Source organism: Leopardus geoffroyi, chromosome A1 (assembly GCF_018350155.1).
Source record: "Leopardus geoffroyi isolate Oge1 chromosome A1, O.geoffroyi_Oge1_pat1.0, whole genome shotgun sequence".
NCBI lineage: Eukaryota > Metazoa > Chordata > Mammalia > Carnivora > Felidae > Leopardus > Leopardus geoffroyi.
This window is the reverse complement of record NC_059326.1, coordinates 123474980-123502766: the sequence shown is the minus strand read 5'-3', so window position 1 is coordinate 123502766 and position 27787 is coordinate 123474980. Positions and strand designations below refer to the sequence as shown.

Sequence of the window (27787 nt, the reverse complement as noted above, 5' to 3'; positions counted from 1 at the left end):
ATTAATTAATTATAAACATTATATTAATAATTAATTGATTAAAAATTAATTAATAATTAATTATAATTATTATATTAATAATAATTAATATATTATTAATAAACATTAATAAACATGTTAAATGGAATTAGTGGGAATAGACTAGATATTGAATTATCAATGAGGTTACTGTAATAATAGTTCAAGAAGAAGGCAGGTGTAATCTTATGGGAAGGGAAAGTGTTAAAGAAGGCTGACTTTGACTCTATTCCACAAGTAAGATAGGGATATTGGGAACAGGGTGCAAGCAGGCAGAAAACAGGCTGTTTGCGGTGAGGAGGAATAAGAAGGATTCTTAATTCTGTTTTGGATTATGTTGTGTTTGAAGTGCTGCTAGGATATCTGGTAAAAGGATTTTTAAGTCTACAGCATTCATGAGCCCTCTTTGAGGGGGTACCATGTTCATATACCTCACTTTATCCATAGTTTATACAGATTTGTACTGTATTTTGTACTGTAAAATTTGGTGTTTTCCTTTCATTCCCTACAATTCTGGAGAAGTATCTTATTTTAGTTAGTACCCTAAGCAAGAGCTGCCTTAAGCAGAAAGAGAAGGGGAAAATGTATAAAATAACATGAATAGTTGGAGGCGAAGTGATCTTCAGATTTCACGCTTTAAGCTGGGTAAATTGTACCCTCCACCTTCATTAGCTCGGGTATCATGGACAAATATTTTTTAATAAGGACAGACCCGGTACTTAGAAGCCGGGCGGTAACCGAAAAATAGGCATGTACAAAAAACACTTATAACTGAAAAAGTGGGAAGTCCATTGTGACCAGAGGTGACACGGTAGTTTATTGACTACTCTTCTGACTGAGGCTTTTATTTGGTAGAATCTTTACAAATTATTTTCCGAGCCCGGCTGCTAGCCTGAATTATAAGGGATTCATTTATTCCTTCCCACATGCTATTTTGAGCTATATATGATTGGGAGCAGACACGCTCAGTTTATCAGTCCAGAACATGATGGTCTCCTTCCCTTTCTTTCCCCAAACTTCACAGCTAACTTCCCGACTCTACCACAGTGCAGCTATCCCAAACTCTCCAGGCTTTCCCATCCTACTTGGACTGGAGCTGAATGGATCCTGAATGGTAGGCACCTCCCTCCCACCCCCCACCCCCTACCCGCACCTGGCGGGGACGTGCCCCAGGGACGGTTGGAGCGCACTGCAACGGTCCCTTTTGTCCGGTAGGCGGGCGCCAAAGTGGTCTGGCTGGCGCGGGAGGTGGGGCGCGAGTCGGGGCGGGCTGGCACCACAGGTGGGGGCGCAAGCCTAGCGGGAGACGCCGGGCCAGAGGGGCGTGAGACCCGGCAGTTGGAGCTGGGGCTGGGGAAGCTCTCCGGTTTGCAACTGAATACAGCGAAGTAGAAAAAGCAAGGTGCAAAACGATAAGTATAGTAAGATCATATTTACGTAGGAAGATGCACAGCGTCAGACTGAGTACACACGTATGTATGCAAATGCATCGGAAAAGGTCTGACAGAGCTCTGGGGAAAGGAGAAAGCTGGGAGGGCGGATGAAGGGAGCTGACTTGGTGCATTGTGTATGTGAGATTCTTAACATTATTATTTAGGAAGAAAATGTGATCATGTAATTGAAAAAATCTGCACTTGGCAAGTTTGTTTCTCCTCTTGGCTTCCCATCGGTATAGACCTGTTCAGACTCTCAGACCGCAGGCCACAAAGGAGTCAAGAAAAACGCCTTTCTCCCTTCTCACTGCTTCACCACTTACCCCCCTTCACCTTGACACCGTTGGAATTGGCCTTGGCTTTTGTGGAGAAGCCTTCCTCACAGCCCTGGTCCTTATCACAGATCTGCCTGCAAAACCCTCTCCAAAGGAGGAAACACTTTGAAGATAGTAAATCACACACAGGCACATAAATATATGAATTAGACCCTATTCCTAAACCGTATTTGATAAATATTAAGATAAAATGTTTACAGGATATATCAATTTTCTCTTAAACAGTTGTGCCATGTCCTATTAATATGATCACATGATATTAATTTCTTAATTTGAAATAATTTTTGACTTAGAAAAATGTTACACAAATGGTACAAATAATTCCATTATATCCTTCACCCAGCTTCCCCAGATGTTAGCATTTAACACAACTATAACACAATGATTATAAGTAGGAAATTAGCATTACTACTACTCTGTTCACTATCTACAGATATTAGTCAGATTTCTACAACAATTGTTCCTCCCCCTCACCCCAGTCCAGGATTCAATCCAGGATCTCACAATGCATTTAATTGTTATGTTTTACATAGATACTTCTAATTGGTGATAGTTTCTCAATTTTTCTTTTTCATTACTATACTTTTGAAGAATACTACTCGCCATTTTGTGAATGTTCTTCAATTTGGTTGGTTTAGTATTTTCTCATTATTAATTCAGGTTATGCATTTTTGGGCAAAAATATTAAATAAGTTATGTTGTGCCCTTTCTAGTGCATCATATCAGGAGGCACAAGATGTCAATGTGTCCTTAATGGTGAGGTTAATTAAAATGGTGTCCTTAATGGTGAGGTGGTGGCTGCCAAGTTTGTCCAATGAGAAGTTACGATTTTCCTTTTTGCATTGGGTCATAGGAGGCAGACACCCTCATCATATGTACCTCAGTTTTACCATTCATGATCCTTGACTGCAACAGTTAGTACTAAGGTGTTTGCTATGGTGATTTTTCTACTTCCATCATTCTTACTAAATTTCAATATGAATACTTAAATGTACAATAACTTTTTAAAGGAAAATACTTTTATTGCTTTAACCTAGGGGGAAAGGCATTTGGAGATCGTGTGATATGCTGTGGAATTAGTGGCTAAAATGGAATTTATGTATGCATTACAGATAACTGAATTCTAAAAGAATAAAACACTATTCTTAATACTTGTAAGGGCATGGATTCTAAAATCACAGTTTACATGGATTTAGAAGCTCATTAATTGAACTGGATTTATCACTCCTGTGTTTGTGCCCATCACTGACCCTTTTGAGGATCTGTTATTTATGAATCCTTTCCCTGGTAAATGGTACAGTAAAATGGTACTTAAAAATAGAACAAAAAGTCTTCGATTTTATTTCCAATATACTGCTAATTTTAGCTGACATTTGCAAAACTGATCTTTAAATTAACAATACAGTTGAAACTCAGCCAATATCTCACTTTATTTAGCCTCCGTGTTTGCTGAAAAGATTTACTGGAAGTCAATGCACTGTAAGGAGGTGAAATTCTTGTGGGTGAAACTTACATATTTCAATCCATTTGGCTATCAAGCATTTTGATAAGACTCATTTGATTATGTTACCCTGTGCAGCATTGCCCCTAACCTTTATTACTGTAGATGGAAAACTGGTCCCAAGATTGGGTCTCAGCCTTGATGTCAATGTTTCTTGCTTTCAGTAAGAAGGAAAACAGGAGAGTAAGTTTAGAGTTTTTGTTGTTGTTTTGTTTATAAATCACTTTCTACAACAATTGTTCCTCCTCCTCACCCTGAGTATCTGATATGTATGAATCCCTTCCCTGGTAAAATGCACAAACCCACAAGCTGCATGAGAGCACAAGCAGTCCCATGTCAAACGGGGGGAGGTAGGGAGGCGGTTATGGGGAGGAAAACGCTGGCTGTCAGAAGCTTCCCAGACACGGTTTTCCCTCCTGCCATATGGCACAGCCAGCCTCTCTTGGCAGCTCAGGTGGGGCCGCTAAGGCTGTACAGCCCATCTGGCTCCTTGTCATTTCCATCTAACCCCCTCCCTTAACCCCCAATATCATCCTCTCCTTTATTACTTAGCCCCCAGTCTGCTCAGCTTTCTTGCTGGCTCTTCACTCCTCATGAGGTGCTCCCTGTCACCAGCTTTCACCAACTCTTTCACCTCGCTCACCAACTCTTGGTTGGGAAGATAGCGCAGAAGCTCAAGTGAGAGAACCTGCGCACTTCCAAATGGCTGCAGCAGAGAAGCACTTATTGAGTGCATATGTCAATGCTCTCCCTTCTCATCAGCACAGAACTCTTGCCACGTTTCCCTGCCTATCTGAAAGTGGAACAAGAGCTGATGAACACGTTGGGGGATACGTCTAATATCTATGGCTTACACAAACGGTCACCATTACCAACGGAGAGAAAGTCCCGTTGTAACAAAACTTCCTCCCCCCCGACCCCCCCCCCCCCCCCGCAAATGGAAAGAACGTGAACTCACAGAACCCGCTTCTTCGCCCGCCAACCCCCTCATCTCCTGCTGGCGTGACAGCCCTCGGCGCCGGGCCCAGCTCAGGCCCGCCAAGGCTCGCGGCAAAGCTTGGCGCTCCAGTGCGCGCCTCCGCGGACAAAGAGCAAGCGGCGGTGAGGCTGGGCTGGAAGGTGGAGGCGGGCCGAGGGGCGCGCCGGGGGGAATCCCTCCCGACCTCTGACGTCACCAAAGCGCTGGCCAATGAGAAGCGGGAGAGGGGGATTCCCGCTCCCGCTGCCGCCCCGCCAGCTTTTTAAACAGTACCCTGGGGAATACTCTCTGGGAGCCGTGGGAGGAATGGGGGAAATGGAGGTTAAGAGCGAAAAATGATGGTCCTGGGGGATGAGAGTAGAGGTTTGACGATTAGGCGTCAAGGCTGGCTTAGACCGGGGGGAAAACCAGAGCCGATCGAGGTGAGGCCGAACACCCGGCAGGGGAAAATCCTCCTGAGATGGAGTGGAAACTGGAGCGCACCGCCCCGCGGAGGGTCCGGACGGAAGAAGAGATGCTGTGGGTGAGTAACGTCCTTTTGTTTCCCAGCCCCGGCTCCCTGAAGGGGACTCTGCCCGCTGAGGACCAACAGGTAGGACAAACTCTAAACCCTGATCCTTCCTTCATTTTGCGATGTGTCATTTAGTTGTGTTCTAGAGGTGCCTGGCTGGTAGAGAAAATGAGTAAATGGGGTTGGACAAGCTGAGGATCTAGAAACATTCCGCGCCTAACATTATGATTTTTCTCTCCATATGTTATATATATTTTCCAAGGAGAACGTCATGCGGGTGCTCGCCAAAGACATGAAGCAAAAGAGAAGTCAAGGTTCTCCCAAGGTAAGTGTCTAGTGCTTACTGTGGTTCTCTTAATTCTGATTTTGAACAAACTAATTTTTCCTAAAGAAGGTACTTGTTGGAAGTACGGCCTGGTCTAAGAATATGAAAATTTAAAAAATCAGTCTCCTAAAATATCACTAACTGCAGAGTCTAATTATACACCCTCCCCCCACATTTCTATAAGAAACTGAAGATCCCTGACAAGAGGAATTGTTTGTATATCCATGGGGCTTTCTAGTTTTTGGCTCAACAGAAAAGGATGAAGCTTGGATGTAGGCAGCGCATTGCTAGCTGGCTGTTACTATTTCATTTTAACAGTTGCGAATTGTACTTTCCTCTGTTGCATTTAAAAGCTTGCCCCCCAAAGAAATGGAAATGGTGCCATCTTGTGGATAATCGGGAGAAGTGGCCTAATCCAAGGTCGCTCCTCACGTTAAAATTGATCCGATGTATTACTTTTTCTCCTTGAAAGTCTGAAGCCAAGGCCTGTAGCTTCTCTCTTAATCAGTGTAAGAATAAAACAAATGTAAATGAGTTTTTCTTATTTTTACTACATAAACATCCCTCATATGCTTTAAATCTCTCATAATCACCATTCACCTTGCTTCTCTCTACACGAAATTGTTCTTATTCCTTTAAACTTTACTCATAGATTCTAGTTTCAAACCCATTAACATTTTTACAGATTTTTCTTAATCTTTTAAAAATCTTGCAATATTTAAGTGGTGACACAGTAAATCAAACACATAACAGCCCTTTCAGAATGCAATGGCTAATGTTATTTATAATCGGGGACAAAATAATGACAACTTAAGTCCCTAAATACTTTAATAGTGATTTTTTCCTTCCAAAATAGCTACAGTTTTCTTTTACACCAAAATTGTGCACTTCCATGACTCCTAAATATTTTCCTGCCTAATACAGACAATTGGTCTTTTGGTCAGTAAAGAGAAAATATTTCTCAGTAAAGAAAAGATAAGAAATAATTGGAAAAGCTACAGTTAAGTATAACTTTGTTAATTCATTTGTACTGCAAAACCGTATTTTGATATCCAAGCTTTTACTCTGGAACAGCTAAGTGCAAGTATTCTGAAAGTTTGTCTTTTTAAATTTTTGCTGAGATTTAAAAATAGTATTTTTCTTTTTTTATAATAATTTTGGAGTAACAAGTTTTATATATGAGTTTTCTTTTCTGTGACTATTAAGATTACAGTTCGGCTACTGTGTTTCATATTGCATACAGTAGCTTCAGTGACTTCATGGGCCATGAAAAGCAGCAGTGACCTGAGTCAGGTAGGCAGTGTATTGTTAGCTGGCTGCTTTGGGTCAGTGTGGCAGCCACAACTACCCTGCCACTTGCTTCTGGATAAATTCTTCTTGCTAACAAGCTGCACTGGTTTCCTGTGTGTGATGGGTTGGCAGTGTATTGTTAGCTGGTTGAAGATGTGAATGGCATCAGCTAACATGCAACTGCTATCTTATTGCATATACAATGAACATCAGAGTATAATTGATTCTGTAATTAGTGTGTGTGTTTGGTGCATATATATACTTTTTGCTATGAACCAGGGCACTGGTAACCATAATACTTGTAATTGCTCTTCAGTCACTCAATTATAACACCATAGACAGTGTTACAAATGGTGAAGAAATCAACACAATTTTTTTTTAAATTTTTAAATATCTATTTATTTTTGAGAGAGAGACAGAATGCGAGTGTGGGAGGGACAGAGACGGAGGGAGACACAGAATCCGAAGCAGTCTCTAGGCTCTGAGCCGTCAGTACAGAGCTTGACATGGGGCTCAAACCCATGAACTGTGAGATTATGACCTGAGCTGAAGTCGGATGCTCAACTGACTGAGCCACCCAGGCGCCCCCAATATAATTAATTCTTAAAATTTTTTTCCAGGTAATATTTTTGGAGTCCTGGGTACACAGTATGAAAATATTTGTGAAATTATGTTTTTTAATATTTATTTTTAATATAAAATTTAGAATACAATGACAATTTGAAATGGAAAGCCTAAACTCTTTCCCCCAGTTTTCAACTAAGTCTATAGTATTCTTTCTAGATAATCAGCTTCTTAATATGCTATTAGAGCAGGTCTCTGTAACCATGTGTATGTACCAGCTGAAGAGAGAATTGAGAGGTAACTTTGAAGATGAATCAATCAACTTAAACATTTTCACTTGAAATATCAAGAAAAGTGGAAATTTTGGGGTGTGGTTGGGGGATGTGGTTAAATTGTTTGCAGGATTTGCCTGAATTTTTCACTTCATTTTCTGTCAAGTCACAGACTCATAAAATACTTGAGCATGATATTTAGCTTGTGAAGTGGGAAGAACTAACTGTACCATATGCTTTTAATTATTTTCTGATTCCTGTGGAGGCCATTTTGACCCATGCAACAGTGTTCAGGAACTTGCTGGGTCCCAGATAAACAGTGACATCAGTGTCCTCATGTGGGCATTTGCAGCAAGTTTGTGAAGCTGACTTTAGGTGGTCTGGTCAATTAGTTATATTCTAAGTGAGATGTGAGAAATATATTACAGTCCACTGTAGTGAATTACAAATTACTGATTTAACAATTTTTATTCTTATTTAAGTTTAAACATTTCAACCATGGGAGATTTATACCTATAATTTGATTCTTTTGCATTTTGCTACTTTCATATCCTCTTTTCATTGTTGCCCATTTCATTTTCAGCATTTTTCTGTGTGTGTTTAAGGATCCCTCCTGTGTGAATACTGTTTTCATCATTTTCTTACAAGGCTAAATTTCAACATGTTATTTTTTATGGAAAGCCACTGACTTGTTGATAAAAATAAAACCTACTTAATTTAGAAGGCTTGGCCTTTGTGTTTTAATTTTTTTACACTAAAGAATGAGACATAAAATGTAAACATTTATACTCAATAAACAATACATATTTAAAGCTGTTCTTCACTTCCATAGTCAGGAGATGATGAGAAAGAGAGAGAGAATGGAATGCATGAAAGATGAATTAAGGAGATCAGTGGGTAAGGAGGAGAATGAATATATATATTCAAATGAAGAATGTCTCCATAGGAGTCAGAGGGAAAGACAGGGACCCACAACTGGGACATCAAAGCCACTCTATTCCTTTCCTCCAAAAAGAGAATGCTTCACTCTGCAAGGTATGGCCTTACCAGTTCAGCGAGAGGAAGGAAAAGTGGGGAGGAGTGTGGTATGTTAGTTTCTAGGCGTGACAGTTATTACAATTTTATTATTCCGTGGGAAAGATGAAATCAAGGTGAGGAATACACATGGATAAAGTGTTCACATTATAGCCACGCCCAAACATCCTTTTTTTCCCCAAAGAAACACTATGAATGAATGTAATGTTTTGTACAGGGACCAACCAAGACTTCTTAGCTTCTGCAAGGTAGTCTTGAAAGAGAGTTAATATGTTGAAAATATAGGGAAATACAGGTTTTGTTTTTCTTCTTAGGCTTTGTCTACAATTTTTTTTTTACAGTAGTATTTTCCTACCTGAGACTACCTGCAGACAATCCAGTGAAATAATTAGATTTTACTGTGATTATATAGCATATTGTTAGCAGCTTTTCATATTTCAGGGACTGTAGTTCCACATTTTCACATAAGCCACCAAAACAGTATATTTATAAAAATAAATAATATATGTTTTTGCTCTAGATTGAGCTCTTTGGAGATCCTTATGACAGCCTAATCAAGTCTGATTTTTAAAAGTTTTTGTGTTCTGGATCCAACGTAAAGTGGTTTGTGCGAACCGAGTGTTAAATTTTCAGAAACCTGGCATGCCAGTTATTAAAGCATTGGTAGATGGAAGTTGGCCATGTGGGAGCATTTATACCATGGAAAGTGGCAAATGCTGCAAACTGGAACCCCTCCTCCAGAGAGGTGGTTGTTACTTCCCAGCCACCACTGGGTGCAGGCTATATATACTACAATCGCTAGGAATTATATATAGGCACATATATACATTATTAAGATTATACTAATTATTAAGCATTTTTGAAAATGAAGTATGACTTTCATGGTATATTTCAGGCAAATTCCTATTTATTCCAATCTCCCAGCACCATGGCTATGTCTGCTATGAGATGAAGATCAGGAGTTAGAAGGAAGTACTCCTTTCCACCTTCCAAATACACCAAAACAAACTTCAAGCCAACGAACTACTGACCACAATGAAATGAATTTGATTTTGTCCCTTTGTCCATGAGTACCTTTTTACATGATGCCAGCTATTTTGCTGTTATACTGTTCAATTTAGACAGTAGCAGTCTATGTCCAAGGCTCTTTGATGCCGAGACAGGGAAGAGAGGCTCAATTCAAGAAAGATGCAATTTTTTCTCTTTACGTATATGTGCCTGGCGGAATTCATATAAGACACTGGAGTTAGGGTTGAGCAGTACATCAGCAAATGGCTTCACACCCTCTTTAGTACACAGAGGCTAATTGTTTACAGAACCCTGAATGGACACCTACTTGCCACACTTTCAAATCCCCACCTGCCTTCCCTGCATACCCAAAGGGGAAGGGGAGAGAACCAAGCACTGACTATAGTAGAGACTGTAGGTTGAATAAACACACAGGATTGGAGATATGTAAGTGAAAACCCACTTTATATGGCTTTGGAGAGAACTAGTGACTTTCGGCAGGATGGACATCTGAACTGCATTCACTGGGACAGTCCTGGTCATTCCCCACCACAGCAGCAGTCTTGTGGCACTTGTAAATGGGGTGTATGGCAAGAATGCTCTGAGAACAATACTTGGAAAGTTTGCCCTTAACAAAATTTTGCTTAGAGGCTCAGAATTCAAACTGCTTAGGCTCAGAATTCAAACCGCTTCTATGTTCTTGGGACAAAATTGCAAAGGACACATAGGCTTGTTAGGTGGCTTTTATTTCTTCAAAAATAATTCAGATTACTGATTCCAGTCCTGATCACGTAAGACACCTTGTCAAGCACGATCATTGACTTAGAAGGTTGGAAGGGGCTCTTTGTTCAGTCTGACCTCCCTAAGTTTATGGGTGAGGAAATCTGAAAGTAGTCCTGTGATTTGCCCAATATCGTACAGCTGGTGAGGGGTACAAGCAGGTTTGCTGACACACTAACTTGGCATTCTTGAGGCTATCCTTGTGAATCTTCTGGACCTCTAAGAGAAACTGTGCCTCCCCCCAGCCCCCAAATATCTTACTAAATACAATCAGAGCTGTGTGGCTGGATATATGCTTTAAAGCAGAAGGTGTTCTAGGAAATATTTTTGGTTTCTCCAAGGACTTTAAACACTTGCAAAGAACTATATGCTGAGGTGGCATTTTTGACTTCACCATAAAAAAATCTTTACTTTCATTAATCAGGACAGTATATGGGGGCCAGCTCACAGCTATTTAGATTGGGTCTTCCTTCTTGGCCAAATTTTACATAACTGCCTTTTTACTTTTTTTTTTTTCTTTAGCCCTAGTCTTCCTATTCATTTCATGAAATGAATATATATTTAGTGGGGCAATAATTAGCCTTCATCAACTTGGCAAGTTGCTTTATCAGCCAATAATGAGAAGATGGGCAGAATATAAAGGTTATGAGAAAGGAGAAAAAGCATGTTGTGACTCTGTCAAAAGGTTTAGTGATTGCTGATGCTTAAGACTGGTGTAATTAGTCCCTCCCTTTTTTACCTTCAGACCTTTGACTATTTAGAGTTGATTCTTATTATTTTAGCCATCAGAACGATGCAGCACTGAATTCTTTCCAAAAGGTTAATCTAATCTGAATAAATTAGCAACCAGTATTAATATATAAAGAATTGAGCTAAATAATCATATACTCATAGCCTTTTTCTTACTCCTTGGATTTTTACTCAGCAATTAATATTCTATTTATAAAATTTGAGTTTCTTCTGGAAAATAATAGAGAAATATTGACAATGATGAGGGTTTTTCAAATGTTAGGATAGTGTCATTTATAAATGACTATTTGGGCAGATACAGTAAAACATACTATGAACCTGTACTTAAAAAAAAAAAAAAACAGAAAAAAAACAACTAAAGAAACAAAATTCCTGTGCCTGAAACAAAAGTACACAATGATTTGAATCTCTCTATATATTTAACATTTTTTCAGTGTTTATTTTTTATTTTATTACATAAAAATAGCCATTTACAGTTAGTTAATCCAGAAAATTCAGTCACACACAGTGTCTTGAATTCAAACAGAGGTCTAGTGGATTGGCATTTCCATTAAGTACAATCCTGAAAAATGTCAAGTCGAACAACAGGATATTGAAGCACATTGATGACTGTATTTTGAATTATTTAGTGTGATCTGATGAAATACTTAGTATATTTCATTTTGATTCTTTAGATACTCTTTATTTTTGTTTTGGGTAACATCTCTGTCCTGGGGGCATTATTCATTACCACTCACTGGCAAGGTATCATAAAAACAAACAAACAAAAAATCCATCAGTGCCGTATTTAATTGTCAGAGTATTTAAGATGAGACCAAACCCCCCCCTCCCCTTGACATTTCTATATTCTGACTACTGCATTTGAATGACTCACTGGCATTTTCATAGGTCCTCTTTCTTTTTTATGATCATTTGTCTAATCAGAGCTGCTATCTCAGGCCTGATGACTTCAATGGGTTCCTCTGGCCTCCAGGTTTTCACAACTTGACCCTCAGGGTTGACCAGATACTTCCAAAAATTCCACCTTGGTTCTTTCTTTGAAGAATCTAAAGTACCAGAATATATTTTCATAAGCATAATTTTATTTTTTGTCAAGATTTTCATTTCCATTACTATCTATGTAAGTGATAACTTAAGAATCAAGTTCTAAGATTGTCATAATGTCAAAAGCAAAACAAAACAAAAAATAAAACACCCAAACAAGGCAAAACTCAAGCTCCAAGTAACCATATTTCTGTACATTTGGTGACTTCACTGATGATTCTCCTGGTCCGGAATCATGAAACAAAGTGGTTTATTCTGGATTTATTGATCTAAATAACAAAAAAGTTGGGGCATCTGGGTGGCTCAGTCAGCTAAGTGTCTGACTTCAGTTCAGGTCATGAGCTCACAGTTCATGAGTTCGAGCCACACGTCAGGCTTTGTGTTGAGAGCTCAGAGCCTGGAGCCTGCTTCAAACTCTGTGTCTCCCTCTCTCTGCCCCTCCCCTGCTCATGTTCTGTGTTTCTCTCTCTCTCTCTCTCTCTCTCTGTCTCAAAAATAATACACATTAAGAAAACTAAAAAAAACAGCAACAAAAAATTTACCTTGTCACTAGCTCAAAACTTTCAGTTTCTTAACATTTTTAAAGATAAAATGATACTCTATGGTCCTTGGTAATGGCCTGTATGGAATTCTTTACATATTAAATATACCTATGTTTTTAGTATTGTTACATATTATGTAGAGGAAAACAGAAAGGAATTCTAAATCACATTATTTTTGTTTCTAAGTTTTTATTTTAATTCTAGTTAGTTAACATACAGTATTAAGTCATATTGAGAAATTATGTGGTCCTTTTGAACCATCTTAATGTATGTAAGAAATGTAATGTTTTTTCCATTTACATTATCCAGAATTGATGTTCATTATTGACTAACATGTGAAAAAAATATAAACAACTACTTAAAATGTATCTAGTGTCTACTATGTGCCAAGGAATGTATGCTCATTGCTTTAAATGGATCCTTTTGTTGAATCTTTACAGCAACCCTGTGAAATGGGTATTATCATTAACCCCATTTTGCAGATGAGAAAAATGGAGTCTTAGACTCGAGGTCTTGTGGCTAATGAGCGGTAGAGCCAGCCCTGATATCTAGATCTTCTACTCTATACTTCCCACTCCTACTTCCTACTCCAAGCAGATTTTAGGAGGAAGATGACAAATTCATTTTTTTTACAGGAGGGGATTCAGGTGTATGTGGGACATTCTGTCAGAGGAGGCAGGTGAATATAAGGCTTTGGGGCTTAGGAGAGAGAGCTCAGTCAGGGAAAGGGGATAGAATAAGAAGAGTTCCAGTGGGCCGTGGCACAATCCTGAGAATCAGCACAGTTAAGGGTGGATGGAAAAGAGGAACCTGAAAAGAAGAAAGAGAAGGGCCCAGAGTGGCAGTCACTGGTACCTGCTAGGTTCAAGAGATTCATGGAGCAAGAAGCCAGACACAGTCATCTAAGAAGGTAATTGAGACGGGGAGGCAGAAATTGTAAGTATTAACTATCCTTTCAGAAATAGCGATGAAATTGGTAGAAGGAACACAATGTCTAGAGTTTTGAAGGTGTGGAATGCTTTGCTTTGGGCTGGGAGAAAGAAGCAGTGAGGGAGCATAGGTTAAAATTAAGAAATAAAAATAAAAAGTAGCCTGATTACTCATATGTGTTTTACTTGGAGTACTGTGCCAAGCATTTCAATTTATTTCATTATTAGAGAAAAATATTTTTGACTAGAGCAAACATCAAGGACTCCGTGTGAGCATCCTATTATTACATGAAAGCCATCTTAACATCATTTTGCAAAACTGCTCTTTTCTATAATGGAAAATGTGTCTCTAAAGATAATGCCCTCCAGGGCAGAGCTCTGTCTACCTGACGTAAACATCTTTGCATGAGTTAGGAAAAGGCACTCTTCCAGGCCAGTACAGTCCCCCAGCACATGCCTTGCTATGGCTGAGCTTCAGCCGGCATTTGCCTCCCCGCCCAGATGCCCTGTTTAGTGACACCTGCACACATGTGCACTGTGATCACATGATCAGTTACTGTCAATTTTGGCTAGTTTTAAAAAACTCATTTCCATTTGGCTATGATCTCATAGTCTTCATCTCTGGAGCTTCATCTAACTTCATTGAAACCTTAAATCACTTACTTTTTTGATTACACAAGGGTAGGTGGAACATTATGTTGATTTTCCCCAGAAATTTAATGTTTTAAAAAGATTCTGATTTCACACTTAAATTTTGTAGAACATCATTAAGTGGCTTACTAGCCTGGAAGCTTGATTGCCTGACTGAGGTCACTGTTTTATCAAAACTCAAATTATCTGCAGTGAGAATAGGGACTGAGGGTATCATCTGTATAAGTCAGATGAGAGGACATTAACTGAATGTCCTTTGTTTTTTACCTATTATGATTTAAAATTTTTTTAAAAATCTTTATTCATTTTTGAGAGAGAGAGAGAGACAGAGCATGAAGGGGACAGGGGCAGAGAGAGAGGGAGACACAGAATCCAAAGTAGGCTCCAGGCTCTCAGCTGTCAGCACAGAGCCTGAGCTGAAGTTGGATGCTTAGCCTACTGAGCCACCCAGGCGTCCCTGAATGCTCTTTAGAATAGTGTTAGGCACAGTGTAAGAAACATACAAATACTTTACGTCTATTAACACACTTAATCCTCCAAATTATTTTATATTGATAATCTTATTTTACAAGTGAGGAAGAAGGCACAGAGAAGTTAAGTCATGTACCTGAAGCCACACAGCAAAACTAACAGAGCAGGGACTTGAATCCAGGTAGGTTGTGGCTAAAACCTACTTCCCTAGTCACTATACTTTACTACTGTTATGTTAACTGACCCAGGAAAATCTTTAAACAGATTTCTGTAGCTAGCCTAATTTTATTTTATTTATTTATTTTTAATTTATTTTTGGGACAGAGAGAGACAGAGCATGAACGGAGGAGGGGCAGAGAGAGAGGGAGACACAGAATCGGAAAGAGGCTCCAGGCTCTGAGCCATCAGCCCAGAGCCCGACGCGGGGCTCGAACTCACGGACCGCGAGATCGTGACCTGGCTGAAGTCGGACGCTTAACCGACTGCGCCACCCAGGCGCCCCTGTAGCTAGCCTAATTTTAGAGACAACGTAACACTATCGTCCTCAAAAAAAAAAAAAAAAAAAAAAAAAAAAAAAAAAAAAAATTCTTATATTCTGTTTTGAATTTTAGCAAACACAGAGATATTATTCATCCATGAAGACAATATCTCAGACAAGGGAACTTAAAATTAATCACAAAGATATGTCTAATAATGCCCAGCAATATTCATGAGACATGGATAGCGTTGGTAATGGGGAGGGACATTTCCCCAAGTGCCAGTTAAATAAGAGAGGAATTAAGGTATTTGGTGAAGATAGCCATGACCACATTTCAGGTAAATTCTTCAGGAAAGTGATCATAAGGAAAAGAATATACCGGAGTCGACTTATTTTGCCTTTCAAGAAGTTAAAACATTGATTTCAGAAAAGCATATCTTCTAGAAAGTCACCAAGGATGAGATTCTGGCTTTCTGATGGTTTTACCAAACTTTCCCACTTAAAGCATTTCACATGAAATAGAAACAGTACGGTCCTGGTACATTTGTTTTAAAAATGAAAAGCAATTGAAAACATTAACTTGATGAGGCAAAGTAGATATTTACCAACAAGAAATCTGAATGCAGGTTCTGCTTCAGATCCTAGAATCTTAATCTTGTGGAAGATGGGGAATGTCACGCCGTAGTTATTTCTTGCAAAAGATACAACTTCCTTGCTGGGGCGGGGCTCCGATTCTCCAAACTGATTGCACGGAAAAGCCAAGACGCTGAAGTGGAATGGTCCAAACTCTTTGTGCAGTTCCTGCAGTGCTAAGTAATTTCTGTCTGTGAGTTGGCAGTCACTAGCCACGTTTACAACTAGTGAAACCTCCCGGAAAAAGAAAAAAATCCAACCGGAAAGTGAAGCAAATAAAAAGATTAAAAAAAAAATATTCTGCAAGTAGTTAAAATCCTAAACCATTTTGAAGCTGATGGTTATTTTATATTTTTAGACATACCCAATTTTGTTGCAAATCATAACCTGGATGCATGAGTTAAGACTCTGAAAAATCACTACCATTAAAAAAGCATCAGGTACAACAGTTTAAGATAAAAGAAAATACGATCATTGATAAGAGTGCTTTTTAATGTTGCTAGTTTATGGAGGTAGTATTTTTTAATGTCTCCATATTCATATTACTAATTATAAAAATTTCCTAAACAACTTAGTGTTAATTTAGCATGCCTCTGAAAACAGGATAATCAGCTTATCAATTAGAAGTTTTGTATATATACACAATGAGAACTCTGATGGTCAGAGTGATATACTAATTACATTACTTTGAAAACTAAATTATAACTTACGACCCTTTATCAATGAAAAATTGATTCCATTAAAGTAAACAGAGAAATCAACAAGCAGTAGGATAAAAAACAACAACAAAAAACAGAAGATACAACTTACTTTGCCTTTAAACTTTTCCAGAGAAACCGTTCTTCCTTTTGCATCTTTCACTTCAAAGGCATAAAAGCTGTTGATTTTAGGTTTTAGGAATTTTAGTTGTAGAAGAAATAACATTACTGTGCATAGAACCATAGACAGTAAAACTGCAAATACCTTTGCTTTCGGCCCCGAACATCTTAAAGGGTAAGCTGTAAGAGGCTCCATTTTGGATGATTCTAGAGGGAAGTCTCAGCAGGCTGGAATTCAAGGAGGAGCTGAAACTTGAAACCAGCTCAGTTTAACGGAAACCCAGGAAGGACAGATGGGGTCCTTTCACTGCTAAGGAATAGAAAGACCCTTGTCAGATGGGGAACGGAACGAGACTCCTGGATAAAACAGAGTGCTAAAGAATTTCGATGTATTTATGATGCCTATTGCAATCTTCGCTAGGAAGATCAGGACTGTTTCGAGAGCTCTTTAACATTCTCCTGACAAAATTTTTCACCAGAAGATGGTGCCCTTGTAGGGTGAAAGCTGGGGAGTGAGTGCTCCCAGTAACTGGGTGAATGTAGAGGAGTGGGTTAAATACCATCCAGGAATAGTTCAGAGTGTAGATTAAACGTGCTCTATTAACATGATGTATAACCTGAAGGGGTTTAACATTATGTGTATGGATTAAACTTGCTACACGAGTTCAAGATATTTACAGTGGAAAGGGCAGAAAAATAACTGAACTGGCTACTTACTTTGACCTCATCTCATTAAGGCAATGCCAGGTGAATATAATAAAAATAAATAGATTAGATACAATGTGAAGGCTTTAAAAAACCCTCCTCTATCATAAAGCCAACTATAGTCCAGTGTTTTTCAAATTTTTGATCCTGACTCCCAGTAAGAAATGCACTTTATAATTTAACTCAGATGCATGTAACTGAGAAGTCTGATTAAACGATCCTTCCCCTTTGAACTTTGATATGCCTGTGGCAGTTTTAAAACAGCCTGGCTCTGACCCCTGACAATGAAGGATTTCAGGGTTCACCAATGGTCTGCAACCTGTAGATGGAAAAATACTGAACTTGATAATAAATCAGGAATTTAACAATTAAATAAGACAATTCTACCAAGAAGGCAAAAATGAACAAGGAAACCCTCCAAACCCACCTCTACCTCGGTGCATCATCTAGTTGCTTCTTTTTTTTTACCTTCACTTTTCCTGTGGCTGTTGCCTCTTACAGGAGGCTTAACTTTACTGTTGAAAATTATAGGGGTAGGTATGGACAGGAAATGGAGGTAGCTGCATATCCTGAAATTCATGGTTCCTTTAGTCACCTTGGACTCTTCCCCAAGACACACAGCAAATTTCAAATTAAGGTGCCTCATTCTACCTGGTCCTGACTCTTGGTGTCGCTCAGGGGGCTGGTAGCTCTGCCTCCGGAGCCAAACCCACAGCTTAGGCATATAAAACCTGTCAAGAGACTGATAAACCACTTGGCTCCCACTCTTGCAGCCTGATAATAAAGGATACAGTAGAAAAGTATTCTCCTGTAAACCTAATACCCAGTAAACAACAAAAAAGTATACAAAACACGTTGTATCACCTCTTCACTATGATAATTTTACTTTGATGCTCTCTGGCTGAGTTACTGAGAAAGCCAAACTTCATATGACACCCAGACTTCAATTCTCTGACCTTGCTACGCCAAGGTTCTTGGACTTAAAAGTGCTGCCATCACCTGGTGCTTGTTAGAGACACAGCTATTCAAGCCCCACCTCAGATTTCCTGAACCAGAATTGGCCTCCTGACTCAAGCATACATTTAAGTTTCAGAAAATTTAGACCTCAGTCTTTTTTTTTTTTTTTTCTTTGGTTTTCACTGTAACAAGCCTTTTTGGTTTCCGTTTGTCTAGGCTGTTGAAGGACATGGCTCAGGAACTTGAGTTTTAATGATTAATTAAAAAAAAAGTTAATTCATAGAACACCTGCTGTAATTTGAACCATGTAAACCCAGCCCATGATAACTGCTTTGAGGGAGATGACAGAGGGTTCCCTTGGAGGAGGATGCTGATTGACTGTACCCCAGGCATGGCCCCATAGGGTGATGTTACTTTGATAAAATCATTATGATCCTTTCTAGTTCAGTGTTTTGTAAGTACAGAAACTCCCATCAAGTGATCTACAGCTTGGTCTTTAAGAATATCAAAATTATGCTTGCAAGAGGTTCTGTATAAGCCAACATGCCAGTTATTAACCAGAAATAAAAGGCTTGTACAGGCCTGATGTTTCATGTTGGATTGTCCCAAAATTTCATGCTATATTAAAAGTACTTTGAAAACTGAAGTTAATCTCTTGTCAAGGCCAAAATCAAAGCCAGTTTGTTAATTTTACGATTATTAAGTGTTTTTTTTTTTTGTTTGCTTGTTTTTTTTTAAGTGATTGACATCTTTGTTGCTTTGGAGGTAGGGGGCAGGTGCTCAGCAGCTCTTGGTGAGGCAGGCCTGATTCCTCTTCACCATCATAGGCTTCTGGCTGTGCAGGATGGCGCTGGCTCTGCAAATGGCAGCCATGAACAGACCTGGGCGGTCCATGTTCTTGCGGATCCTGTGCCTGATGCTGCTAAGGGTGGCCAGGGCATTCTTGTTGATGTTGGTATGCATGTAGGAGGTGGTAGGTTTTCACTGGTCAGATCTCCGCTTCGTCACCATCATTACATTTTTGCTGTAGGCCTCTGGATCCATGCCTGCAGTCTTGTAGTAAACCAGGCCATCGTAGTGGAAAGAGTTGCAAGCCTGTTGGGCTTGGTGCTTTATGTCTGCTTGTCCCTTTTGATCAGGATCAATTCCGCACGACCATCCATTGCAGGTGGGGGGACATGGTGGCAGCTCCTCTCACTAAGGTGACCGGGGACAGAAAGAAATATATATGCTTTTATAACATATATGATTTCATATATGAATGATATATAAATATCCTTATAGGCCCATTAATCAGACATTCAGCACAGGAGTTTGGGCAACTCCCAGCCTGGATGTTTGTGAACATAGATAGATTTTGGCTCTTAGACATTTCTTTTTTTCTTCGTCAGAGTCTTTTTCTGTATATGTTGTGATATCATCATTTCTTAGTTTTCTGGGGGACCTGTCATCATCGTTTCCATATTCTGTCTATACTAAAACCATTCTCAAATTATAATTATATCAACACTGCAATTTTCAATGCATAGGAGATAGTATGCAAGAAAAACCAACAGCACTCTTTCAGGAGATCAAGGAAGGTTTGTTAAAGGAGGGGAAGAGAATGATGAGTTGAAGGTCAAGGGAACCTACTGGGCCAATAATGGGACAAAGCAGTTGACTCTGTTAATCAAGCACCACAGGCACTGAAGAAGATACAAATAATGTCTGTGATGGAGGCAGCCTCACATGAGCTTGAAATCAGCTTTGGAGAGGAGAAAATACACAAGAAACATTTGGGGAACAAATATAAGGCAGCAAATAACCGAGCGTTAAATAAACGGCTTATGTTTGTAGAAAGATTTATACTGCACATGATTTATTTATAAATCAGACACATATATACACATATTAAAAGCAATCACATGTAGTATAAAGCTCTCTACCGGCAGAATGCAATAATGCTTTCAAACAGGAAGAAGTTAGTAATATCTCAATCACAGAACAAGTAAGTAGAACAAGCAAGAAGAGAGTTTAAGACTTTTAACTTTATAACCCAAATTATTTCAACTACATTCAACAATTTCTCTGTAATAGAAATATGTTTACTTAGAAAAAAAATGTGGTGGATGAGATTACTGTAGTACTGTCTCTGGTAAGGGGGTTTTATTCATCAGGAGACATTTAGTTTTATGAGAAATCACTGTTAGGGTCCGAAGAGGAGAGGGAGTGGACCACCACAACAAAACAACTTGGCCATATGTACTGAAGTTGTCTGGAAGGGGTCACAGAGTCTGCAGAGTAACAAGTCAAGATGAGAGATAATAGTGTCTTAATGAAGGCCGCTTTGGTCAGCCTGATAGAAGGAAGGGATAGATGCCAAAAACACTCTGGAGCCCCCAGTGGCAGGCATTGGCAGTGCAGAACAAAGTGACCAATACCTGAAAATAAATGCTCTCCAAGTGTTTGCTTGGTTTGTATTGCCCAATACCAGGATGAGGAGACAATGACTGTGCAAAAATAAGAAGAGGGACATTTTGATCTTCATGATTAATTTGAAATATGATTATGACTCCAAATTTGAAATGTCTTGCTGCCTTGTTGGACTGGCGGTGGTGGGGTTGGTAGGGGAGGGGCAGACATTCAGAGGCTAAGGAAAGGGAATTGGGGTGATATGCCTGAGAGCTGATGGGCCATCTTTGTTAATTTTGTCTCTGCCATAACATTCTAGAGAGACCCTGGCATCATCAGCCTGTCTTTCCTTGGAATGTTTAGGTTTCTCTTACCTGCTGAATATTTGTGAGTCAGATAATTTATCACTATACATGTTTGTTCTATTTTCCCAGTTGTTTCATTTGGTTACTTCCTGACTTTATTTTTAAATTCTCTAGGCTCCTTTCTATTTATTTTTTTGGCCCTGGTGCTCTAAATTCCTCCCTATTTAAGGCCAACACCATGTGAACTCTGAAAAGTAAACCATCCAAACTGATGTGCTTAAAGTATCCAGTCATTCATTCTTTTCTCCTTTGTCTTATTTTTCTTATCATCCTCTTTCTCTTTATTGATACATAGGCCAGTCATTTAAAACTATGTAACAGGCATTTCCCCACCAAGAGATAGGTCCTGGAATAAAGTTTAAAAACAGTGAAGATGAAATATCACATTCTACCACAGCGTTCCCTAAGCTGTAGTCATTTGCATACATGTCTGTGATTTTGCCATCTGTGCCATTTGCTAGTTAACATTTTTGGTTCAAATTGGCTCATTTATTTTACCAAAATACATTTTTTTTAATAACAGAAGACTTTGTGTCCACGTTGAACATTTTAAAACATTTAAAAATGCACATTAAAACACACGAATATTTAAAAAATGTTCATCTGTACCACTATGAGCCACATGTCCTTGGAGGAGGAACTGACCAAAAACTGTACTACGCATTCAAAACATGATAGAAAATCATGCTGTAACTCTTTGAAAGTTCTTTGTGCTGAATAAAAATTTGTCTCCTCCCATTCACTGTTCTCAATTTTGTCATAGGGAGCAATACAAAGTAAATTTTTCTTTGTTTCATAAATTGCCTTCTGTTTCATATTTGAAGATGGTTCCTTATGGGTGTTCTTTCCTGTAGACTAAATACCCCAGAACCCCTCACTCCATTCATGTTTTGCTCTATTGCTGTGTTCCTTGACCTTGTATCATTGCAGTCCTTTCCTCTAAATGAACTCAGGTCGAGGATCCTGGCTTGCTTATCTCCTTCTTACAAGACAGATTCAAGACTGGACCCAGTTCTCCAGCAGATGGGTCCTGACCAGTGCAGAGACAATTGGGTTTTCCTTGTTCTTGTTTTGGACGCTGTCTTCCCTTTAATGAGACCTAAAACTGTATTGCTTAAAAAAGGTCATTGCATTATGCTATTGATTCATATTCTGGTGGTGGCTGTCTAAAACTGCCAGCCATTTTCACTGCATATCAGCTCTCTCTCATGTCTAATGATAAAGCATCATTATTGCATTAGGATTCTCTAGAGAAGCAGAATCAATAGAGTATACATAAGTATATATACATGAGGCTCACCAAATTATGGAGGCTGAAAAGTCCCACAATCTGCCATCTCTAAGATGGAAAACCAGGAAAAGCCAGCGGGATAATTCAATCTGAGTCCAAAGTCTGGGGAGCAGCTGGTGTAAATTAAGGAGTATGAAGGTCTGAGAACCAGGAGCTCCAGTGTCTGATGGCAGGAAAGAAATGGACATCCTAGTTTAAGAAGCGAGAAAATTTGCCCTTCCTTTGCCTTTTTGTACCATTTCGGACCCTGGTGGATTGGATGATGTCAACCTACAATGATGAGGCTGGATCTCTTTACTCAGTCTACCAAATCGAATGCTAATCTTCTCTAAAAACACCCTCCCAGCCACATCCAGAAAAAAATGTTTTACCAGATCTCAGGGCATCCCTTAGTCCATCAAAACGATGTATAAAATTAAGTATTGCAATTATTTAACCTACCACCGGTGGCCTAATGGGGAGTTTGGAAGGGGGAGGAAGGTAATGGAATGGAGAGGAAGGTAATGTCAGAGACACCTTCGTGACATGATGGCTGATTCCAGTTGTGAAGGTGGGCTAGAAGTTACCCTGGCAGAGAATTGTGGAAGAGCATCAAGGTGGGGAGACAGTATGGAGGGTATGACAGGAGATGAGCCAGAGAAACACACAACTGCCAAGACAGTGTAAGATTGTCAATAAGGGATTTCTTGATCATTTTTCTTAACTGATACGTCATTTGTGAATAAATAATTATATTATATATAATATATGTATATGTACACACATAAACATATATCTTCCACAATTTGCTCATCCATTTTTTTGCTGATGGACATTTGGGTTATTTTACCTTCCAACTATTGTGAATAGTACTACCGTGAACGCCCATGTACCTGAGTTTGTTTGAGTTTGAGTACCTGCTTCATTACTCTTGGGTCTGTACCTAGCAGTGAAATTATTGAATCATACAGTAATTCTAGGTTTAATTTTCTGAGGAATTGCCAACTGTTATCCACAGTGGTACCACTTTACATCTTCATAAGCAATGTGTAACGGTTCCAGTCTCTCCACATTCTTACTAACATTTGCTATCTATCTATCTATCTATCTATCTATCTATCTATCTACTTACCTACCTATCATCTATTGCCATCCTAGAGCGTATGAAGTGGTACATCATTGTGTTTTGGATTTGCATTTCCTTAATGTATGTCCTAATTTCTAATGGCTGCAGAATATTCTCTTTTAAGGATGTCACAAAAATCTACCTCGTCAATTCTCTACTGGTAAACATTGAGTCCTTCCCGTCTTTATGCACCATGTGCCTCCTTTTTCAATGCTAATTTATACTCCAACAGCAATATATGCGAGTGTTTGTTTCTAGAACCTTCAGCCTTGGGGCTTGTCATTAAAAAATACCATTGCTAGCATCTTGTTATTGTTTTAAGTTAGCATTTCTTTGATTACTAGCAAGGTTGAATATTTTTTTTTTATTATATGAAATTTATTGTCAAATTGGTTTCCATACAACACCCAGTGCTCATCCCAAAAGGTGCCCTCCTCAATACCCATCACCCACCCTCTCCTCCCTCCCACCCCCCATCAACCCTCAGTTTGTTCTCAGTTTTTAACAGTCTCTTATGCTTTGGCTCTCTCCCACTCTAACCTCTTTTTTTTTTTTTTTTCTTTTTTCCTCCCCCTCCCCCATGGGATCCTGCCAAGTTTCTCAGGATCCACATAAGAGTGAAACCATATGGTATCTGTCTTTCTCTGTACGGCTTATTTCACTTAGCATCACACTCTCCAGTTCCATCCACGTTGCTACAAAAGGCCATATTTCATTTTTTCTCATTGCCACATAGTATTCCATTGTGTATATAAACCACAATTTCTTTATCCATTCATCAGTTGATGGACATTTAGGCTCTTTCCATAATTTGGCTATTGTTGAGAGTGCTGCTATGAACATTGGGGTACAAGTGCCCCTATGCATCAGTACTCCTGTATCCCTTGGATAAATTCCTAGCAGTGATATTGCTGGGTCATAGGGTAGGTCTATTTTTAATTTTCTGAGGAACCTCCACACTGCTTTCCAGAGCGGCTGCACCAATTTGCATTCCCACCAACAGTGCAAGAGGGCTCCCGTTTCTCCACATCCTCTCCAGCATCTATAGTCTCCTGATTTGTTCATTTTGGCCACTCTGACTGGCGTGAGGTGATACCTGAGTGTGGTTTTGATTTGTATTTCCCTGATAAGGAGCGACGCTGAACATCTTTTCATGTGCCTGTTGGCCATCCGGATGTTTTCTTTAGAGAAGTGTCTATTCATGTTTTCTGCCCATTTCTTCACTGGGTTATTTGTTTTTCGGGTGTGGAGTTTGGTGAGCTCTTTATAGATTTTGGATACTAGCCCTTTGTCCGATATGTCATTTGCAAATATCTTTTCCCATTCCGTTGGTTGCCTTTTAGTTTTGTTGGTTGTTTCCTTTGCTGTGCAGAAGCTTTTTATCTTCATAAGGTCCCAGTAATTCACTTTTGCTTTTAATTCCCTTGCCTTTGGGGATGTGTCGAGTAAGAGATTGCTACGGCTGAGGTCAGAGAGGTCTTTTCCTGCTTTCTCCTCTAAGGTTTTGATGGTTTCCTGTCTCACATTCAGGTCCTTTATCCATTTTGAGTTTATTTTTGTGAATGGTGTGAGAAAGTGGTCTAGTTTCAACCTTCTGCATGTTGCTGTCCAGTTCTCTCAGCACCATTTGTTGAAGAGGCTGTCTTTTTTCCATTGGATATTCTTTCCTGCTTTGTCAAAGATGAGTTGGCCATACGTTTGTGGGTCTAGTTCTGGGGTTTCTATTCTATTCCATTGGTCTATGTGTCTGTTTTTGTGCCAGCAAGGTTGAATATTTTTTGAGCATTTAATTATTTCTTTTGTGCATTGCCCGTTTAGGTCCTATGTTCTATTTTTTTTTCTATTTGGATTGTAAATTTGTCTAAATTTCTCTGAGAGTCCTTTACACAAGGGTAATAACCTAACATGCCCTACATTTTATTAAAAATATAATATATTTTTGGGGTGCCTGCGTGACTCAGTCAGTTAAGCATCCAACTTCAGCTCAGGTCATGATATCACGGTTTGTGAGTTAGAGCCCTGCATTGGGCTCTGTGCTGACAGCTCAGAGCCTGGAGCCTGCTTCAGATTCTGTGTCTTCCTCTCTCTCTGCCCCTCCCCCGCTCATGCTCTGTCTCTCTCTGTCTCTCAAAAATAAATAAATGTTAAAATTAAAAAATATATATATATCATATTTCCAGTTTGTCATTCGCAATTGAATTTCACACATAGATCCATGGTATGGTTTGCCACCGTAGGATCTGTAATACCAAACTCCTGGGATTTCTCAGAGGGAATGAGATGAATGTTGAGCAACTTAGGCCTCAGATCTCTCATCTGTGAAATGAAAAGTTTGAACTAGGGAATTGCTATTTATTGCCAATTGGATCCAACAATACATTAAAAGAATTATTCACCACCATCAAGTGGGATTGATACCTGGGATGCAGCGCTGGTTCAATATCTGCAAATCAATCAATGTGATATATCACATCAATAAAAGAAAAAACAAGAACCACATGATCCTCTCAATAGATGCAGAGAACGCATGTGACAAAATACAGCATACTTTCTTGATAAAAACCCTCAAGAAAGTAGGGATAGAAGAATCATACCTCAAGATTATAAAAGCCATGTTGAAAGATCCAACACTAATGTCATCCTCAATGGGGAAAAACTGAGAGCTTTCCCCCCAAGGTCAGGAACACGACAGGGATATCCACTCTCATCACTGTTATTCAACATAGTATTGGAAGTCCTACCCTCAGCAATCAGACAACACAAAGAAATAAAAGGCATCCAAATCAGCAAGGAGGAGGTCAAGCTTTCACTCTTCACAGATGACATGATACTGTATATGGAAAACCCAAAAAAGTCCACCAAAAAACTGCTAGAACTGATTCATGAATTCAGCAAAGTCACAGGATATAAAATCAACACACAGAAATTGGCTGCATTTCTGTTCACCAATAATGAAGCAGCAGAAAGAGAAATCAAGGAATTGGTCGCATTTACAATTGCACTAAAAACCATAAAATACCTAGAAATAAATCTAACCAAAGAGGTGAAAATTCTACACACTGAAAACTATAGGAAAGCTTATGAAAGAAATTGAAGAAGACACAGAAAAATAGAAAAATATTCCATGCTTATGGATCGGAAGAACAAATATTGTTAAAATGTCGATACTACCCAAAGCCATCTACATATTCAATGCAATCCCTATCAAAGTAACACCAACATTCTTTACTGAGCTGGAACAAACAATCCTAAAATTTGTAGGAACCAGAAAAGACCCCGAATAGCCAAAGCAATCCTGAAAAAGAAAACCAAATCTGGAGGCATCACAGTTCTAGACTTCAGGATGTATTACAAAGCTGTAATCACCAAGACAATATGGTACTGACTGGCACAAAAACAGACACTCAGATCAATGGAACAGAATAGAGAACCCAGAAATGGATGCACAAACATATGGCCCACTAATCTTTGACACGCAGGAAAGAATATCCAATGGAATAAAGACAGTCTCTTCAGCAAGTGGTGCTGGGAAACTGAACAGTGACATGTAGAAGATTGAACCTAGAACACTTTCTTACATCATAAACAAAAATAAACTCAAAATGGATGAAAGACCTAAACATAAGACAGGAAGCCAACAAAATCCTCGAGGAGAAAGCAGGCAAAAACCTCTTTGACCTTGGCTGCAGCAATTTACTCAACACATCTCTGGAGGTGAGGTAAACAAAAGCAAAAATGAACTATTGGGACCTCATCAAGATAAAAGCTTCTGCATGGTGAAAGAAACAATCAGAAAAACTAAAAGACAACCAGCATAATGGAAGAAGATATTTGCAAATGACATATCAGATAAAGGGTTAGTATCCAAAATCAATAAAGAACTTCTCAAACTCAACACCCAAAAAGTGAATAATCCAGTGAAGAAATGGGCAAAAGACATGAATAGACACTTCTCTAAAGAAGACATCCAGATGGCTAACAGACACATGAAAAAATTCTCAACATCACTCATCATCAGGGAAATATAAATCAAAACCACAATGATATACCAACTCATATCAGTCAGAATGGCTAAAATGAACAACTCAGGCAACAACACATGTTGGCTAGGAGGCAGAGAAAGAGGAACTCTTTTGCCATGCTGGTGGGAATGCAAAGTGGTGCAGCGACTATGGAAAAAAGTAAGGAGTTTCCTCAAAAAATTAAAAATAGAACTATCCTAGGGGCGCCTGGGTGGCTCAGTCGGTTGAACGTCCGACTTTGGCTCAGGTCATGATCTCGCGGCTTGCAAGTTCAAGCCCTGCGTCGGGCTCTGTGCTGACATCTCGGAGCCTGGAGCGTGTTTCGGATTCTGTGTCTCCCTCTCACTCTGCCCCTAACCCACTCTCACTCTGTCTCTGTCTCTCTCAAAAATAAATAAACATTAAAAAAAATTAAAAAAAAATAGAACTACCCTATAACCCAGCAATTGCACTACTAGGTATCTATCCAAAGGATACAGGTGTGCTCTTTTGAAGAGGCACATGCACCCCGATGTTTATAGCAGCTCTATCAAAAATAGCCAAAGTATGGAAAGAGCCCAGATGTCCATCGATAGATGAATGGA

At 39.2% G+C, this 27787-nt stretch overlaps 2 protein-coding genes and 1 pseudogene across 8 annotated transcripts in view; 1 reads left to right on the top strand and 2 right to left on the bottom strand.

The window, feature by feature from the left end:
* The first annotated feature begins 1322 nt into the window (after positions 1 to 1322).
* Positions 1323 to 27787, top strand: part of CDC20B (cell division cycle 20B) — a 61104-nt gene continuing 34639 nt past the window's right edge. Inside the window, exons 1-3 of one of the 5 annotated variants that reach the window (XM_045493214.1) lie at positions 1325 to 3470; positions 3840 to 4858; positions 5040 to 5102. In XM_045493214.1, the coding sequence (XP_045349170.1) occupies positions 4727 to 4858; positions 5040 to 5102 (195 nt within the window). In that variant the 5' untranslated portion in view covers positions 1325 to 3470; positions 3840 to 4726. Of the gene's footprint in view, positions 4859 to 5039; positions 5103 to 27787 lie in introns of all 5 variants that reach the window. The other 4 variants (XM_045493222.1, XM_045493242.1, XM_045493250.1 and 1 more) reach the window with 4 other exon arrangements.
* On the bottom strand, positions 11216 to 16806 carry GPX8 (glutathione peroxidase 8 (putative)). 3 transcript variants are annotated; one of them, XM_045493276.1, is made up of 3 exons: positions 16360 to 16796; positions 15522 to 15783; positions 11216 to 11847 (listed from the first exon to the last, which is right to left on the bottom strand). In XM_045493276.1, exons 1-3 carry the CDS (start codon positions 16561 to 16563, stop codon positions 11684 to 11686), a joined length of 630 nt encoding a protein of 209 aa, XP_045349232.1. In that variant the 5' UTR covers positions 16564 to 16796; the 3' UTR covers positions 11216 to 11683. The 3 variants fall into 3 exon arrangements, with proteins under 3 accessions (XP_045349232.1, XP_045349222.1, XP_045349240.1); XM_045493266.1 differs by having other exon boundaries at positions 15522 to 15786; positions 16360 to 16762; XM_045493284.1 differs by lacking the exon at positions 15522 to 15783 and having other exon boundaries at positions 11707 to 11847; positions 16360 to 16806.
* On the bottom strand, positions 18424 to 19224 carry LOC123605776 (annotated as a pseudogene).